At 40.8% G+C, this 16,413-nt stretch overlaps 1 protein-coding gene across 4 annotated transcripts in view; it reads left to right on the forward strand.

Moving 5' to 3' along the window:
* Positions 1-1,469: 1,469 nt before the first annotated feature.
* Positions 1,470-16,413, forward strand: part of rps6ka1 (ribosomal protein S6 kinase a, polypeptide 1) — a 105,975-nt gene continuing 91,031 nt past the window's right edge. For 3 of the 4 annotated variants that reach the window (XM_036592579.1, XM_036592580.1, XM_036592582.1), the window contains exon 1: positions 1,470-2,059. In XM_036592579.1, coding sequence (XP_036448472.1) covers positions 1,997-2,059 — 63 coding nt within the window. In that variant the 5' untranslated portion in view covers positions 1,470-1,996. Of the gene's footprint in view, positions 2,060-9,311; positions 9,334-16,413 lie in introns of those variants that run through there. The other variant, XM_036592584.1, reaches the window with a different exon arrangement.

Genomic DNA, 16,413 nt, shown 5'->3' on the forward strand with positions numbered 1-16,413 from the left:
AGTATGACACGGCATTATTGCCAACCATACTGAACCAACGTCCAGAGTTTGTGCTGTGACATTTTCATTTTTCCTTTTTTTTCCCACTGAGACTAATAGCATATTTGGTTCCTCTGAGACGACCATGTGGGCCCACATCAGATTCTCCCTTGATTTTTCTTCAATTTCTATAAAACATAAACCCTAAGTACGCCCACCTCCCATCCCTGGCCACTTTATCAGAATCCCCACCCTTGCTGGTGTACAGTTACAGACTGTAGCCCATCTGTTGATGCATAGTTTGTGATAGCCATCCTCTAGTCCCTCCTCAGTAGTCAGTTTCCGCCCACAGGGCCACTCTCGGCTGGATGCTGTTGATGAATAGGGTGGAGGGGGGGGCTGATAAATTGTGCAGTAACAATCTGTACAAGATGGATGTTTCTAATAAAGTGTCCAGTTACTGAAAGCAAAGGTAGGTGTTTCTAATAAAGTGGCCAGTTAGTGGAAGTACAAGGTAGTTGTTCTCAGTAAAGTGGCCAGTGAGTGAAAGCAAAAATGAGGTGTTTCTAATAAAGTGGCCAGTTAGTGGAAGTACAAGGTGGGCGTTTCTAATAAAGTGGCCAGTTACTAAAAGCAAAGGTGGGTGTTTCTAATAAAGTGGCCAGTAAGTGGAAGTGCAAGGTGGGTGTTACTAATAAAGTGGCCAGTTACTGAAAGCAAAGTAGGTGTTTCTAATAAAGTGGCCAGTTAGTGGAAGCACAAGGTGGGCATTTCTAATAAAGTGGCCAGTTACTAAAAGCAAAGGTGGGTGTTTCTAATAAAGTGGCCAGTAAGTGGAAGTGCAAGGTGGGTGTTACTAATAAAATGGCCAGTTACTGAAAGCAAAGGTGGGTGTTTCTAATAAAGTGGCCAGTAAGTGGAAGTGCAAGGTGGGTGTTACTAATAAAGTGGCCAGTTACTGAAAGCAAAGGTGGGTGTTTCTAATAAAGTGGCCAGTGATTGGAAGTGCAAGGTAGGTGTTTCTAGTAAAGCAGATTGTGAATGTATGTAAAACAGAAGTGGTCAGTTTCAGAGATTGAGCTGAACCGCTGTGGCGCTGGGGGCACTTATACCAGGCGGCCAGCAGGGGGTGAGAAAGAGCGGCGCTTCATTCAGAGGACTTCATTATTTCCACCTGTATTCCGACATGCCCCGCCTCTCCTGCGCTGGGATTGGCTAGTGTTTCGCACTCACAAGCCATCAGCCGTTCTAGAACGCTAAAGCCCCGCCCCCTCTGCACTGGCACTGGTAAGTAGTTCTAGCAGTTCTAAGAGCGTTTTTAATGCACGCAGCACGTTCTAGAACCATTCTCTGCGCGCCCTAGCAAAGCGTTCTATAACGTCTGTCAGTGTCTGAGGGTGATCCTGTAACCAATCCCAGCGCGGGAACGAGGGAAGGGCGGGGCTTGCCGGAATACGGGTGGGGAAAAAACTCATAACGTGACTGAAGCAGCTGACTGACTGCTCACTCGGTTACCTCGCAGATTTCGAAACGTTGGAGTGCGCGCGCGTGCGAGTGTGTGTGAGTGTGTGTGTGAGAGGGAGAAGAACCAAGGCTCCGTCGACTGACCAGAGAGGTGTAACACCACTGTTTCTGGAGGAATGTGTGGATCCACCGCTGGATAACGTGGAAAAAACCCTATACGTAGGAGAGATTCCAGTCTTTTTGGAGGATTTACTGGGGTTTTCCTCTCAGTTTCCTTGTTTTGCCGCCGGTACCGACAGGAAAAGCCCCCGCCGTCGAGGAAAGCTCAGTCACATTTACGCGTAAAACGCCTCCTGTTCCAGATTGCGCTCGTGCAGTCCGCGGTGTAGCCTTTCTGGAGACCTTTCTCAACGCGAACGCTGGACTATCATCAGCACAGCACTCTTAAAAGGAGACTGCCTGGTTTAACTGGGACTCACTGGGGGGAGAAACTCACCTGACCTCACATTTCGACGTTTCAGAGAGGAGAAGGGGAATAAAAGTCGTGCTGAAAATGCCCCTCGCTCAGCTGGCGGAGCCATGGCCCAAAATGGAGCTGGTGCAGCTGGAGACGGAGGTGAGGAGGGGGGCACACCGGGGCTGAGGTCACACTGCTAAAGTAAAACTCGCGTTAAATGACTGACTGATCACTCTGCTGACATACGGCTCACAGGGACTACCTGTCTCGGTCACACTGCTGACATTCAAGTCACATTAATGACTTGTCTGTCACACTAATGACCTGTCTGATCTCAACGTTAAAATAAATCTTACACTAATGACCTGTTTATCACAACATTAAAGTAAAAGTCACACTAATGACCTCTCTGATGACAACATTACAAAAAATAAAACTCATGCCAATAACCTGTTTATCACAGCATTAAAGTAAGGGTCACACTATTGACCTGTCTGATCTCAAAGTTAAAACTCACAGTAATGACCTGTTCATCACAGCAGTAAAGTAATAGTCACACCCTTGACCTGTCTGATCTCACTAATTACCTGTTTATCACAGCATTAAAGCAAGTCACACCAATGACCTGTACAATGTTAACGTTATAAAATTAAAACTCACACTAATGACCTATGTATCACAGCATTACAGTAAGAGTCATACTATTGACCTGTCTGATCTCGACGTTAAAAGAAAACTCACACTAATGGCCTGTCTGATCTCAACATTAAAATAAAATTCACATTAATGACCTGTCTGATCACCCTGCCGACATTCAGCTCACAGTGACAACTTGTCTTGGTCACACTGCTGAGATTCACTGCTCACTTTAATGACCTGTCTGATCTCAGCGTTAAAATAAAACTCACACTAATGACCTGTCTGACCATGCTATTAAAGTAAAAGTCACACTAATGACCTGTCTTATTTCACTACTGACATACAGCTCACATTAATGATTTGTCTGTCACAGCATTAAAGTAAGAGTCACACTAATAACCTGTCTGATCTCAACGTTAAAATAAAACTCACAGTAATGACCTGTTCATCACAGCATTAAAGTAAGAGTCACACTAATGACCTCTCTGATCTCAACGTTAAAATAAAACTTGCATTATTGACCTGTCTGACCACGCCACGCCACTTGCCTGTTACAGTGTCAAAGTAAAAGTCACACTAATGACCTGTCTGATTATGTCACAAAAGTAAAACTTGCACTAATGGACTGTCCGATCGTGCTACTAAAGTAAAAGTTGCACTAATTACCTGTTTGCTTACAGCACTTAAGTAAATGTCACACTAATGGACAGCCTGATGACACTGGTAAAGTAAAACTCGGACTCATATGTAAAGCTAACATTATTGACCAGTATGACCACTTGATTAAAGTAAAACTCACAATAATGACCTGTCTGTGACAGCATTAAAATGCAAGTCACACTAATGACCTGTCTGATTTGAACATTAAAGTAAAAGTCTGACTGTGCTACTTAATTCATTACCTGTCTGATTTCACTGCTAAGTAATTGTCATGCTAGTGGACGGCCTGATCACACTAGGGAAGTAAAACTCAAACTAAAGTGTGAAGCTGACATTAATGACCAGTTTGACCACACCATTAAAGTACAGCTCACGTTAATGACCTGTCTATGACAACATTAAAGTACAAGTCACACTAATGACCTGTCCAATCACGGCACTTAAGTAAAACTCTCACCAGTGAGTTCTCAAATAACATTCTCACTAATTGACTGTCTGTTTACAGCATTAAAGTAAAGCTCACACTAATGAGCTCTCTGATTACACCACAAAAATAAAGCATGCACTAATGGACTGTCAAGTTTGCCTGTCTAAGCATGCATCTATTACAGAAGTCACGCCAATGACTTCTCTGGTGCACTACTGAAGTAAAAGTCATGCTAATCAACTGTCTGATCACACTAGTGAAATTAAACTAAACACTAACGTGTAAAGCTTACATTAATAACCAGTCTGCCTACACTGCTACAGTAAAGAGTCACACTATTGACCTATCTGGTCACACTTGTGATAGACTGAAGTTCTCATTAATTAATTGTCTGATTGCACTGGTAGTGGAAAAGTCATACCAGTGACCTGGCTGGTCATACCAGTAAAGTAAATTCTCATTTATTACCTGTTTGGTTAACCTACTAAAGTAAGTCACACCAATGACCTGTCTGATTAGTAAAGTAAATTCTCATTAATTACCTGTTTGATTACGCTACTAAAGTAAGTCACACCAATGACCTGTCTGATTAGTAAAGTAGATTCTCATTAATTACCTGTTTGATCAGCCTACTAAAAGAAAAGTCACACCAATGACTTGTCTGATTGTAGCAGTAAATTTTCATTAATTACCTGTTTGATCACCCTGCTAAAATAAAAGTCACACCAGTGACCTGTCTAAATGTAGCAGTAAATTCTTAATAATTACCTGTTTGATCACGCTACTACAGTAAAAGTCACACCAATGACCTGTCTGATCTTGTAACTGACGTAAAACTCTCATTTATGTGTCTGATCACTCCTCTGACAGAACATTCCACCTGATGGCCTGAGTCTCGTTGCACCAGCAAAAAAAATAAAGGGTCACACTAATGACTGAGTCTGGTCATTTCTTCCAACAAGCGCAAATCACATACTTATGCCGGTTTACTACTTTATCAGGTGCAAAACAAACTCTTGTTTCTTTAGCTTCTGAATTTGTATAATGTAGTGAATTCCAGGCACATTTTTGCTTGTAAATTAGTCTTGGAACATGGTTCAGATTTCAAAGTGCGTTTGACTTGTACTGGCACTGTTGGTGAGTTATGCTGGCATAAAGACGTGGCGTGTTCCATCAGGTTTTGAGCTTGTGTGCAGCTTCACGATGGCCATGCCTGTGCAGAGCCCATCACACAGAGAATAAAGTGAAATGTGTTGTAACCACGAAGCCTGTATCAGCTTGTGTTTTGCAGATGTCAGCAGTTTTAGAGCCATCCACGCAGTTGGTCTGGCTTTCAGAGTCAGCAGAAATAGCATGCAAATCAGGAAATCTCAAATCTGGTTTAAAACAAAGCCCAATTCCGGCAAAGTGTTTGATTTTCCTGCTCAAATACATCAGATTCAGCTCATCTGTTATGAACCAGGTTGGTATAAGATAAGTGAAAAGTGAGGCTTGTCCAATAGGCCATCAGCTCTTCTCCGGTTGGACAAGGCTTGTTTATTAGATTAAGTTATCTGGCTAACTGACAACTCCTGCTTTGCAAAATACTGTTAGTACTACTGTTACTAAACCTCAGCCCTGTTATATACCAACATCAGCTACTCAAATTTTGGGCTAACACCGAGTATCTTAACTGCCATGTTTGGCAAAGCTGGCTGGGAGTTTTGGTGAGGTTGTCAGTCTCCTTGGTAACTTCCTAATTGAGGGGATCCAGTGAAGTTCGATGGAAAAATGAATGAAGGAGAAAGCTGTGACTTTCGAAAAATGCTGTTTATTTTTCCCATACAGAAATCTGCCAAGAGCTGGACTTCCTTATATGGTCATTACAACAACTACACAGTGATAATGCGACTTCAGTGTGTTATGGAAGCTGTAAGAATGACTGTGCTAGGGCTGGGTGACAGTGTTTAACGTTATTGTGATAAATTACTTCACAGTATGCTTTTCTGAGTGTATCATGGATATTGTCGTTATTTAGTAAACACTGACCAACTGCATGTTTGAACACAAAGAGAGCATCATTAGTCCTGTTTCATTGGATTTAGGACAGCACAGTGTGTGAAATGTTAAATACAAGTGATTGGATTCATAGGTTTTGAAAGTATTTCTAAGATGTGGCTCTACCTTGTCTGCTCCGATTTTATTTACATGTCAAAAATATTATCTAGTATCGTGTAAATCTTTCTGAAATATCGTGATATTACATTCTACCATTTCCCTACCTCTACTGTGCAGATCATAGGAACATTGCAGAGCGCTTTCTAAAAGAAACGACACAAGCCGTAAGTGTAAACAGTACATGCGTTTACATGCACTCAGTAGTCTGATCGTAATCAGATTTCTGCGGTTATCTGATTATTCAAATGGTCGTGTAAACAGCACACTTGGATTTCATAGAGTAAGGTCCAGAAATCTTATTAAGAAATCTGCTAAAGAGGCTGGATTTTAGATCAATAATCAGATTTCTCACTGCATGTAAACTCTTACTCTGATTTCTTTCGGATTTCTCATCTGTGCATGTGCGAAAACAGACTGCTGTACCGGAAATAAGATGTGAGTTTATTGGCTGGTTGCAAAGCAGAAATGTGATTACTGCCTGACTCATGTAGACCCAGAGTTTCCCCATTATCTGATTACTCAAGTGCGTGTAAAGGCGTTGATCGGATTACTGACAAAATCTGATTTTCTGCAGTTATCAGATTATGAAGTGTGTGTAAATCTGTCTCTTTCCATAATCCATATTCTTGATGATTAATTACTGCAGTCCTTTTGATCACTCAGACTCGTTGCAGCTAAAAGTCCTTGAAATGTTGCCAGCAGACCTTTTACTGTGCTACCTTTTATTTTCTTGAGCAGTTTGGAAATTGTGTAGTAAGGTGCAGAAAGTCACAGTGGAGTGAAGTGATGCTCTTTAACTGAATTCTCCTCCATGTAAGATGGTGCAAGACAATCGTTAGTGTGCTGTTTCGAATGATCAGTTCACAGAACACTTTTATCTTGCACTTTTCTGTCTCGATTTACTTTTTGGCCCAATTGTTAACAATCATTTGTCAAATTTTCATGTTTGGAAGTTAATTTTTTTAAGTGGGGAAGGAGAAATGAGTCAATCTTTGGACTTTATAACTTCAGTGCCTTTATAACCAGAACTTCAATGTTCTCCCTTTACAATCATGCATCAGCCACCTGACCTTACATACAAACTCTCGGTCACTCTCACTGGCATATTTATCAAAGTTGCATTTAAAAGAGGTCAGATTTGACCGCCTTTAATGGCATACAAAGCACTCTGTGTCTGATTCATGAAACTTTCATACAGCATGAACACGAGTGCAACTTTGAGCTGAATCAGCTTTGGTGCGTGAAATCAAGCGCCAGCCTTGCAGCACCTCATTTACACATCATTTACATGAAACACGCCCTAGTTCATGCCGATGTTTTGGTAGGCTCATTCAGTGACTCGTGAGCCAATGGCTGTGCTCGTAGGCGATGTCTGAGGTGGAGTGGTGAGTGCAGTGCTCCCCCTACTGACCAAACTTTGTAGTGTTAAAATTGTGGCCACTGGAAAGAATAAAATGTGACAGTGTAGCGTATTTTTTTCTCTAAATATTTATATTTAAACACTGTATTATTGCAGCGAATAATATTAGCTGTGTCTTGTTTTGTTTATTTTGTGGGCGGAGTCAGTAGTGTAAAACAAAAGCACATTGTAGCATGTCTTTAAATGGAATGTGGTATATTTGTTTTTACCACTGTGCATGTAAATGAAGTACACCCACTTTTGTACTGGATTGCCATATGGACAAATTATTAGTATTATTATTATTTTCTATTTTTACTTTTATTGCTCATATTTTTGATCTTATATATTAAGTTTTTTGATTTGCAAATTAGGCACTTACACACACAGATTCAGCAAAGATGGACCTGACGAGTAACAATACCATCTGTGAAATTGGCGTGCGCTCATTTAGCGATCAGATTTGACCGTATACGCAACTTTGACGAATAAGGGCCACTCTCTCCGCTCTCTCTCTGTCTTTCACACACACCCACTCACCCGTAAACTGATTATAAGTGACATGGTGACTGATGGCTCTCCATCGTTCTGTGTCTGTGCAAGCTGGAACAGAGCCCGATCCTCTCGTTATTCTTGTCGTCCATCTCTTGGGCTCTTGATTAAATGAGGCCGTTCTTTTCTAGATCGGCCTGTGTGGGCAGAATCCTTTAGCCTGACATCCGTTTGATCCCAAATGAACCTTTTTGAAAGCTCACTACTTGACCTGTCTCCTGCAGTAATGGAGCTAGCGCTCCGGGGACCGCAGCGGCTCCGTGCAGAAGTGTCTCCTTGTTCCTCAGTCTGGCTGATGTCAGCAGAAGCCTGGAACACTTTTAGATTATAGGACTGGACAGTCCTTCTATGATTTTGATGTGGATTTTTATTGTTGATGCGTCATTTACTTCAGAAAGTCACCTCACAACCCCAGGAACCATTTTATAACACAGCTCCTGTTGTTTCATTTAACGGTGCCATGGAACGCGTTTATTCAGCATTTTAAATTGTTCTCTGATGTCAACACGGAATATGTGACTTTGGTCAAGGTGATAAATACCCAATTTTTACACGCCCATTTTCAGCCCTGTTTGGTCACTTCATGTGTCTGGTATCTGAAATCCTAAAAAGATTTTAGACTCATGTTTTTACACTTGCTACTCAAATGAGTCTCCGGTTAGTTGAACTAAAATCTGATTGCTGTGTGGGACTGAATATGCAAATCCACTTGTTATGTGGCAGCCGGTAACCAGTTGCTCGTGAAGTCGTCTGCGGTTTGTTTTGCACAGTAGTTTCTTTCCATGTTGCTATAAAGCATTTTGTTTCGTCTGGCCTCCAACCATGTGCATCCTCCGTGATTATCTTCCTTTTTGGTTGTACTGAGAGGAGTTTTGTATCCCTCCACCATGAATGGATTTTAAGGCCAAAATCTTCTCAACACTGTCATAAAACAGTGTCTCAGATATCAGGCAGTGAATTCATAACCATTCCATGTAATACGTTTCTGTGAGGGAGCTTTTAGAGGTGGACATCTGGTTCCTATCTCCACCACTGTGAACAATTCTGACTGTAAGTTTCTCTAGAATGGAGCATTTCAAACTAAACAACTCTGTTAATCTAATTGTGAACATATAATTATGCAGTCAAGATATTATAGAGGTAACTGTTAGTTTCAGTCCTGTATCTGGGGACTTTGTGCTGTTCATTTTGTGTTTTTTCTGCTCTGATGCTTCTCGTCAGGTCCTGATACGGCCTTGGTAAGCTGAGTCAGGGGTCGCACCGGGTTCTTGGACAGAGATTGAGAGCATTGCAGTTCCACAGATTGTCTGGTTGGCTGGAGATGCAGGACTGGAGCTGTGATTGATTTTGGCAGTGTTCGTGCTGTCCAGCAAAGAGTGATAATGGAGGATTTATAATGCTGAGTTTCCAGCCAGAGAGGCAGAGGAGAGCTTATAACACTGCCCTGGTTCTGAAGTATGATTGGCTGAGAAGTGGTGTAAGACGCTGTGAAATATTCCATATACGATCACACACATCCGCCGAGTCCTGCACTGAGGTGTGTTTGTGCTGAAGTGGGTGTGATGTGGGTATAGAGACGGACCAGAATTCAGAGATGAGGTACATACTGTTCTCTCACTCTCTCTCCTCTTCTTTCTCTCTTCCCTCTCTCTTATCCTTTTCTCTATCTCTCTTGTTCTCTCTCTCTCTCTCCTTTCCTCTCTCTTTCTCTTTCCCCCTCTCCCTTACTCTATCTCTCTTCTCTTTCTCTCTCTCTTCTCTTTCTCTCTCTCTCTCTCTCTCTCTCTCTCTCTCTCTCTCCCTCTCCCTCCCTCTCTCGTACATGCTCTCTCTCGCTTGCGCTCTCTCTCTCTCTCTCTCTCTCTCTCTCGCTCGCGCTCTCTCTCTCTCTCTCTCTCGCGCTCTCTCTCTCTCTCTCTCTTTTATCTGCGGTGTTTCAGTAAGGCGAGTGTGACGTGTATGTGTTTAGAGCCGTGTGTGTTTAGTGTTCCCTCAGAAACACACACTCACACACACTCACTCGCAGTGCTGTGTTTGAGAGAGTAAATTCAGCTGGAGTTTAAAGTCCTGTTAGATTAGATCGCTCCGTCTCTGATTCACAGCTTTATCATTTATTACACTGCAGCGCTGCTCTACCATTCACCTCACACATACTGCTCTCTCTCTCTCTCTCTCTCTCTCTCTCTCTCTCTCTCTCTCTCTCTCTCTCACCTGCAGTGTAGCACTGAGATTATGTAATATTGACTACAATATGAGTCTCCATTCATCATCTCCTCATAAAGGGCCCATATCATGGAAAACCAGCTTTCCTCACTTTCCTGAAATGATCCTAACATAAATGATGTAGTACGTATGTATCTTTATTGTTTTAAAACATAGATGTTCACTCTGTAGTCCATACATGGAAACTGAACTGAATAAGCAGCCTGTTTTAAAAGTCTTTGCTTTTGTGATGTCACAAAAACCAACACATTTCAATGTATCAGCGTATTTGGTCTACAGCCGTTTAGCCCCGCCCACTCACGCTGAAGTTATGAGGAGTGTTTCAGCCTGAACTGAGGCATGATAGAGGACAGCCAATCAGAACAGAGCTCATTTACATATATCAGTCTTAAGGGCACAGTAACAGAAACAGCCTGCTTAGTCCTAAGGGATAAAGAGAGGTTGGAGTGGGGGGACTAGAAAACTGTAAGATATGAGCCCTTTAAACTCAGCAGTAAAACCTCAAATGTAGTTTTAGCACTGGAGCTAGGAGGCTAATGTGGCTAACAAGTAGGGGAAGTTTATACCCCATCAATTAGCTAAAAAGTGGGTGGAGGTGTTCATTAATAGACTTCTAATAGATTTCTACACTGTATGACACTGTTATCAATAAACATAGAATAAATCAGCCTTAATCCTGAAATCTGCCAGTTTTTCCTGCAGAATATTATGTAAACTTTTTTAAACACACTGTAAAACTCAAACCTCATGCCGCTCAAACTTCATGCCGCTGATTTTTTTCATGCCGCTGACTTTAGCTGAAAATATGAAAATACATCATCTAGAAGATGAAGAATATTTAAATCCTTCATTTCGTTAAGCATGTATTTGGTTTCAGCGTTGCTCCAGAAGTGTTTTGCTGTGTCTTGTGGCAGCGCTGCTTGCTTATTTCCGGTACAGCAGTCTGTTTTTGCACACGCGCAGACTGAGAAATCTGAAAGGAATCAGAGTAAGAGTTTACATGCTAGATCTAGATCTTGCTGCGATCTAAGAAATCAGAGTTTTCTGTTTATATGACCCTTTGAATTATCAGATAACAGCTGAAATCCGATTATGATCAGATTATTGATGTATGTAAACACACTCATTCTAATTTTTCTGCAGGTGTCAGATTATTAAGTGCATGTAGACACACTTGGTAGAGTAAAACCAGGACTGGAGTTTGGGGTAACAGATTGGCAGACACAGTACACACAAAAAGGAAAGGGGAAAAATGTTAAATTCTAATTCTACATTTTATTACCAGTTATGAACAAATCAATAAATGGTCCTGGTCTTAATGAACTGTAAAAATGAATGATTGTAACTCTGTATCATCAGTATTTCAGAGTATCTCTCATTTGCTGTCAGTGATCAAAACAGGGCATCTGAGTGCAGCCTATAAGAGTAAAATGGGTGGGAACAGGGGCAGGGCTTAATATATGGCCACACCCACACTCAAATGACTGGGCTTTTTTTTCTAAGGAGCTTATTCATTCAGTCTTTGAAACATTGATTAGAATCTTCATCTCAAAATTGAATCTGAAAATATATGCACATCCCTAGATTATTCAGCTTGTGTTTGGGTCCAGATGAAGCATAAACAGCTTGCGGTCAGTTTTCTGTATTTTACATAAGTGGACAGAAGGGTGAGGGGGCGTCTGGTGGCCTCTGCTGCCCCCTGTCCAGCTGGTTTGCCCCGGGAGAAGGCAGTAGAAGGACAAAGGAGATACAGGCTTAAGTAAACATGAAGAGGAGAAGACCTGCAGTCTCTTTTAGTTACTGAATCAGTTAATAGAAGATTAACTTTGGCAGTACTTTGTCATACAGTTAAAAAAAGAGGGTTATTTAAGGGTTCTTTAGCAAGAAAATGGTTCTATTCAGAACAACAAACACTCTGCATGATTAAAGGGATCTTTTTATCATGAACTGGTTCTTCAGTTTGATAGAGAATGTGCTACAGATGGTTCAACATACAACCTTTTTGAAAAGGGTTCCATACAGCACCAGAAATTGTTCTTCTGTTGCTGCAAGCTTGACATCACAACAATAACAGAACCCTATTTGGTGCTATAAATTAATCACATAAAGGGTTCTTTGAGTGTTCATTTTCAAAAAGGTTCTATAAAGAACTATATGCAACACATTCTCCATCAGTCTGAAGAACCATTTCAGCATGCACATGGTTCTATATAGAACTTGTAGTTGAGAGTATTTAGAACCATGAGTTCTATATAGAACCATTGCATGCTGAAATGGTTCTTTGCATGCTGAAATGGTTCTTCAGATTGATGGAGAATGTGTTGTGTATGGTTTTATATAGAACTTGTAGTTCAGAGTATTTAGAACCATGAGTTCTATATAGAACCATTTCATGCTTGAATGGTTCTTTGCCCGGTGCAATGGTTCTTCAGACTGATGGGGAATGTGTTGTGTGTGGTTCTATATAGAATCTTTTTGAAAATGGTTCTATATGGCGAAAAAGGGTTCTGCTATTGTTACGATGTCAAACTTGTATACAATAGAACCCTTTTTGATGCTGCATAGAACTGTGTACAACACATTCTGAAGAACCATTTCACCATGCAAAGAGTGCTTTGAGCCTGACAATGGTTCTATATAGAACCCATGGATCTAAATAGAACCATTCCCTTCACAAAGGACCCTTAAAGAGCCATCTTTTTAAAAACGGCTCCCAGTTCGGTTCAATCATAAATAAAATAACTTTAAAATAAATTTTATCAGGATTCACGTCTTGCGAGTTATTTAACGATTTAATCCTAAACAGTTCGTAGCTTATACGAATCAGCTAAAGCTAGCCTGCTATCACTCTCTCTGTCTCCCTCGACTGATAGATTTCAGCATCTGTTGCTAATTTATCTTGTTTGTCTTTTAAAGGAGAGCGGGGGTCTTGTGAAAACATAGAGGGGAGCATGACTGAGTTTAGCTTTTAGTCCGCGTTACCTGGACATGACGTGTTCTTTATAGTCTAATCACATTCATTGTTAAGTTTTTAAGATTAAGACCCAATCCCATTTCTTATTTTTACCCCTTGTTTTCCAGTGTTGCCTTACCCCTTGGAATTGAGTTACACAGGGTAGTGGTTGAAATCTTCCTCTACGAAATGGGACCCTCAAATAAAAGAACATTACTTCATTAACAGGCTATTAGTGCTGCTCTATAGGCGACCCTGCTAGTCTGCAGTGACAGCAGAGGAGGGTAAAGTTCAGCAACCTCACTGCTGGGCTTTAGTTACATTTAGAGCATCATATGCCTTCAAAGAGGGGCAATTATTTATTATCGCCCACCCCTAATTCTTCAGTGATATGAAGCTGAAGTCAGCTATTCACCAGCTTCTTGTTCAGATTTTCCTGTTCCACCTTAAATGGAGCAGCAGTTACATTCTGGCGCTTCAGGCGACTATTTAAGGTGGAACAGGAAGTTTAGCTAGCTTTTTTATGCGTATTATGAAGAAAAGGGTCATAATACACTGAAACTACATTAAACTAAGATAATTCAGTGATTATCAGAATTTTTCACAGAGAAAAGTCTCACATTTGTGTTTTTCTTTGGTTGATTGCATCTCTGAAAAACCTCCATTTGGAGGGCCATGTAGCCCTAACACTTCGCCCTACCCCTCTGTCTCAACAAAAATCGATATACCCTAGACGTTTGAGTGTTGATTAAATAAGCCTCTAACTCTGAAAACTGCCAGGAATCCACAAGAGTGTTATATTTCTGAAGGGTTAACAACAGACGAAGCTTCTGAATACAAAATATGGAAATTAATACCAACATAACAAAGGAATACTCGATCATTTAAAATATTCCAGCCAGCTCTACTAGTTAGCTACATTAGCCTCGTAGCTCCCATGCTAAAACCAAAGAAATGAATCTCAGATACCGAACGTGTCATAGTTGACTGACCACACTGGACTGAGACTGAATTGTCGCTGTAAGTGAGTGGTCTGCTGAAGAGGTTTGACTCTGCTAGCGTGGACCGCTGAAAGGCTGTAGTAGTTAAGCGCTCAGTCAGATAGGAAAAAAAGTCTTTTTCCAGCTTCCTGCAGTTACCACGGTAACCCCGCTAATGTATTTCTCTGTGGCGGTGTGTAGAGGGTCCCAGCGTACTGCAGCTGTAATACCACCCGGAGGTGCGGGAGGTGGTGATGATCGATAAGGCAGAGCTGTTGAGTGCAGTTGTTTCAGAAAGTGAGTGACAACACCTCCACTTCTTCACTTATTTTCCAGCCTTTTTTCCTCTTCCAGACGCAGACACATTCTATTTTCCTGTGTATGTCTCTTTATTACCTTCTTTCTTTCTTTCTGAAATACTGTAAACCCTATAAGCAGCATCGTAATCACAGCTTTACTCACTGTAAACACTATAAACACCATTGTAATTGCGGCTGTAAACATCATAAAGGCTGTAAACACCATTGTAATCACAGCTATACTCGCTGTAAACACCATCGTAATCACAGCTATACTCGCTGTAAACACCATCGTAATCACAGCATTACTCGCTGTAAACACCATCGTATTCATAGCTTTACTCACTGTAAACACCATCGTAATCACAGCTTTACTCACTGTAAACGCTGTAAACACCATAGTAATTGCAGCCTTACTCACTGTAAACGCTATAAACACATTGTAATCGCAGCTTTACTCACAGTAAAGGCTATAAACACCATCATAATCACAACTTTACTCACAGTAAAGGCTATAAACACCATCATAATCACAGCTTTACTCACTGTAAACGCTATAAACACCATCATAATCACAGCTTTACTCACTATAAATGCTGTAAACACCATCGTATTTGCAGCTTTACTCACTGTAAATGCTGTAAACACCATTGTAGTTGCAGCTTTACTCACTGTAAACACTAAACACCATCATAATCACAGCTTTATTCACTGTAAATGCTATGAACACAATCGCAATCACAGCTTTACTCATTGTAAACACTGTAAATGCCATCATAATGATGGCTTTACTCACTATAAATGCTATAATCACCATCATAATCGCAGCTTTATGTGTATGTGTATGTCATAATCGTTGTAAAGAGGGAAAGAATCTGATCTCACAGAGCGTCTTTACACAGAGAGAGAGAGAGAGAGAGAGAGAGAGAGAGAGAGAGAGAAAATGGTGAAGAAGAGAGAGTCTTCTTCTGTCTTTCCAGTAGTTTATAACGAATAGAAAGCTGTGAAAAGCATGCGTAAAAATAACAAACATAAATAATGTGCTTTTTTGCAGGCCATTATAACAGTTGAGCGTTCATTTAAGCAATGCTAATTACACACTTTGTGCTCATATTTCACCTACTGTGCTTTTATAATGCATCCATTATGATTAGATTTAAAGAAATTGTTCCTATTATGTTACAGTGATATGTTTTATCTTAGGTCTTTATGAGGCTAAATTGTGGCAATTAATTTTATTGGAAACCTCCTCAACCTATAATATGGATGTAAACATTTCAGAAATAGGACAAAACGTGAGTCAGATTCAGTTCTGAATCGGTTCACCAGTTGATTCAGATGACCTGATTTGATTCCTGAGTCAGACATCACTGATGTAGACATACCAAGCAGATGAAGTGCAGTGACACACCTGCAGCAGCTCAGAGCGCTGAGAGCCCAGCCTTCGCCTGAGGGGCTGTAAAGAAGTCTGGGGTTTGATGAGTAATAAAGCCTCTGTTTCTGCAGCTACAGGCCACAAACAGGCAACACTGCTCACTGCGCACTGAGATTAAAGCGACAGGTCAGTGAAAAATCAAATGAGTGCAGTGAGCCTGATGCCTAGTGGACACTGGATGACTTGGAATTACTGCCCTTATTTGCAGAAACTTGCTGTATAAAAAAGAAAATCTACTTTTAATCATTTTCAAGCAAACATTTGTGCTCTTTCACAGTCCTATAACACTTAAAAAGATGGTTCCGCAAGGGTTCTTTAGTTAAAAAGGCTTTTATATAGCACCATAAACACTCAAAGAACGTTTTTGCATGATTAAATGGTTCTTTGCATGGTCAGTTGGTTCTTCAGATTGATGGAGAATGTGTTGTATATGGTTTTATACCTTTTTCAAAAAGGTTCTATATAGAACCATGTACAACACATTCTCCATCAATCTGAAAAACCATTTTACCATGCAAAGAACCATTTAATCATGCAAAGTGTTCCTTAAGCATTCATGGTGTTATATAGAACCATTTTCTCAGCCTCCCTCTGTTTCCTGGGTCAACAAAGAACGTGTGGCGCTGATGCGAATATTGACTTTGAAGCTCTAAACTTCTGAAGGGGAACTCCTCCAATTTTTCAAAATTTGTTCATAGTTAGATAGTTAAGATGTAAACAGAGCCGTTCAGAGTGGTTTGGTGTGAAATGCTCCGTTCTAGAGAAACTTAGAGTCAGAATTGTTCACAG

The sequence above is a fragment of the Colossoma macropomum genome, unplaced genomic scaffold (genome assembly GCF_904425465.1).
Source record: "Colossoma macropomum unplaced genomic scaffold, Colossoma_macropomum, whole genome shotgun sequence".
Classification (NCBI taxonomy): Eukaryota; Metazoa; Chordata; class Actinopteri; order Characiformes; family Serrasalmidae; genus Colossoma; species Colossoma macropomum.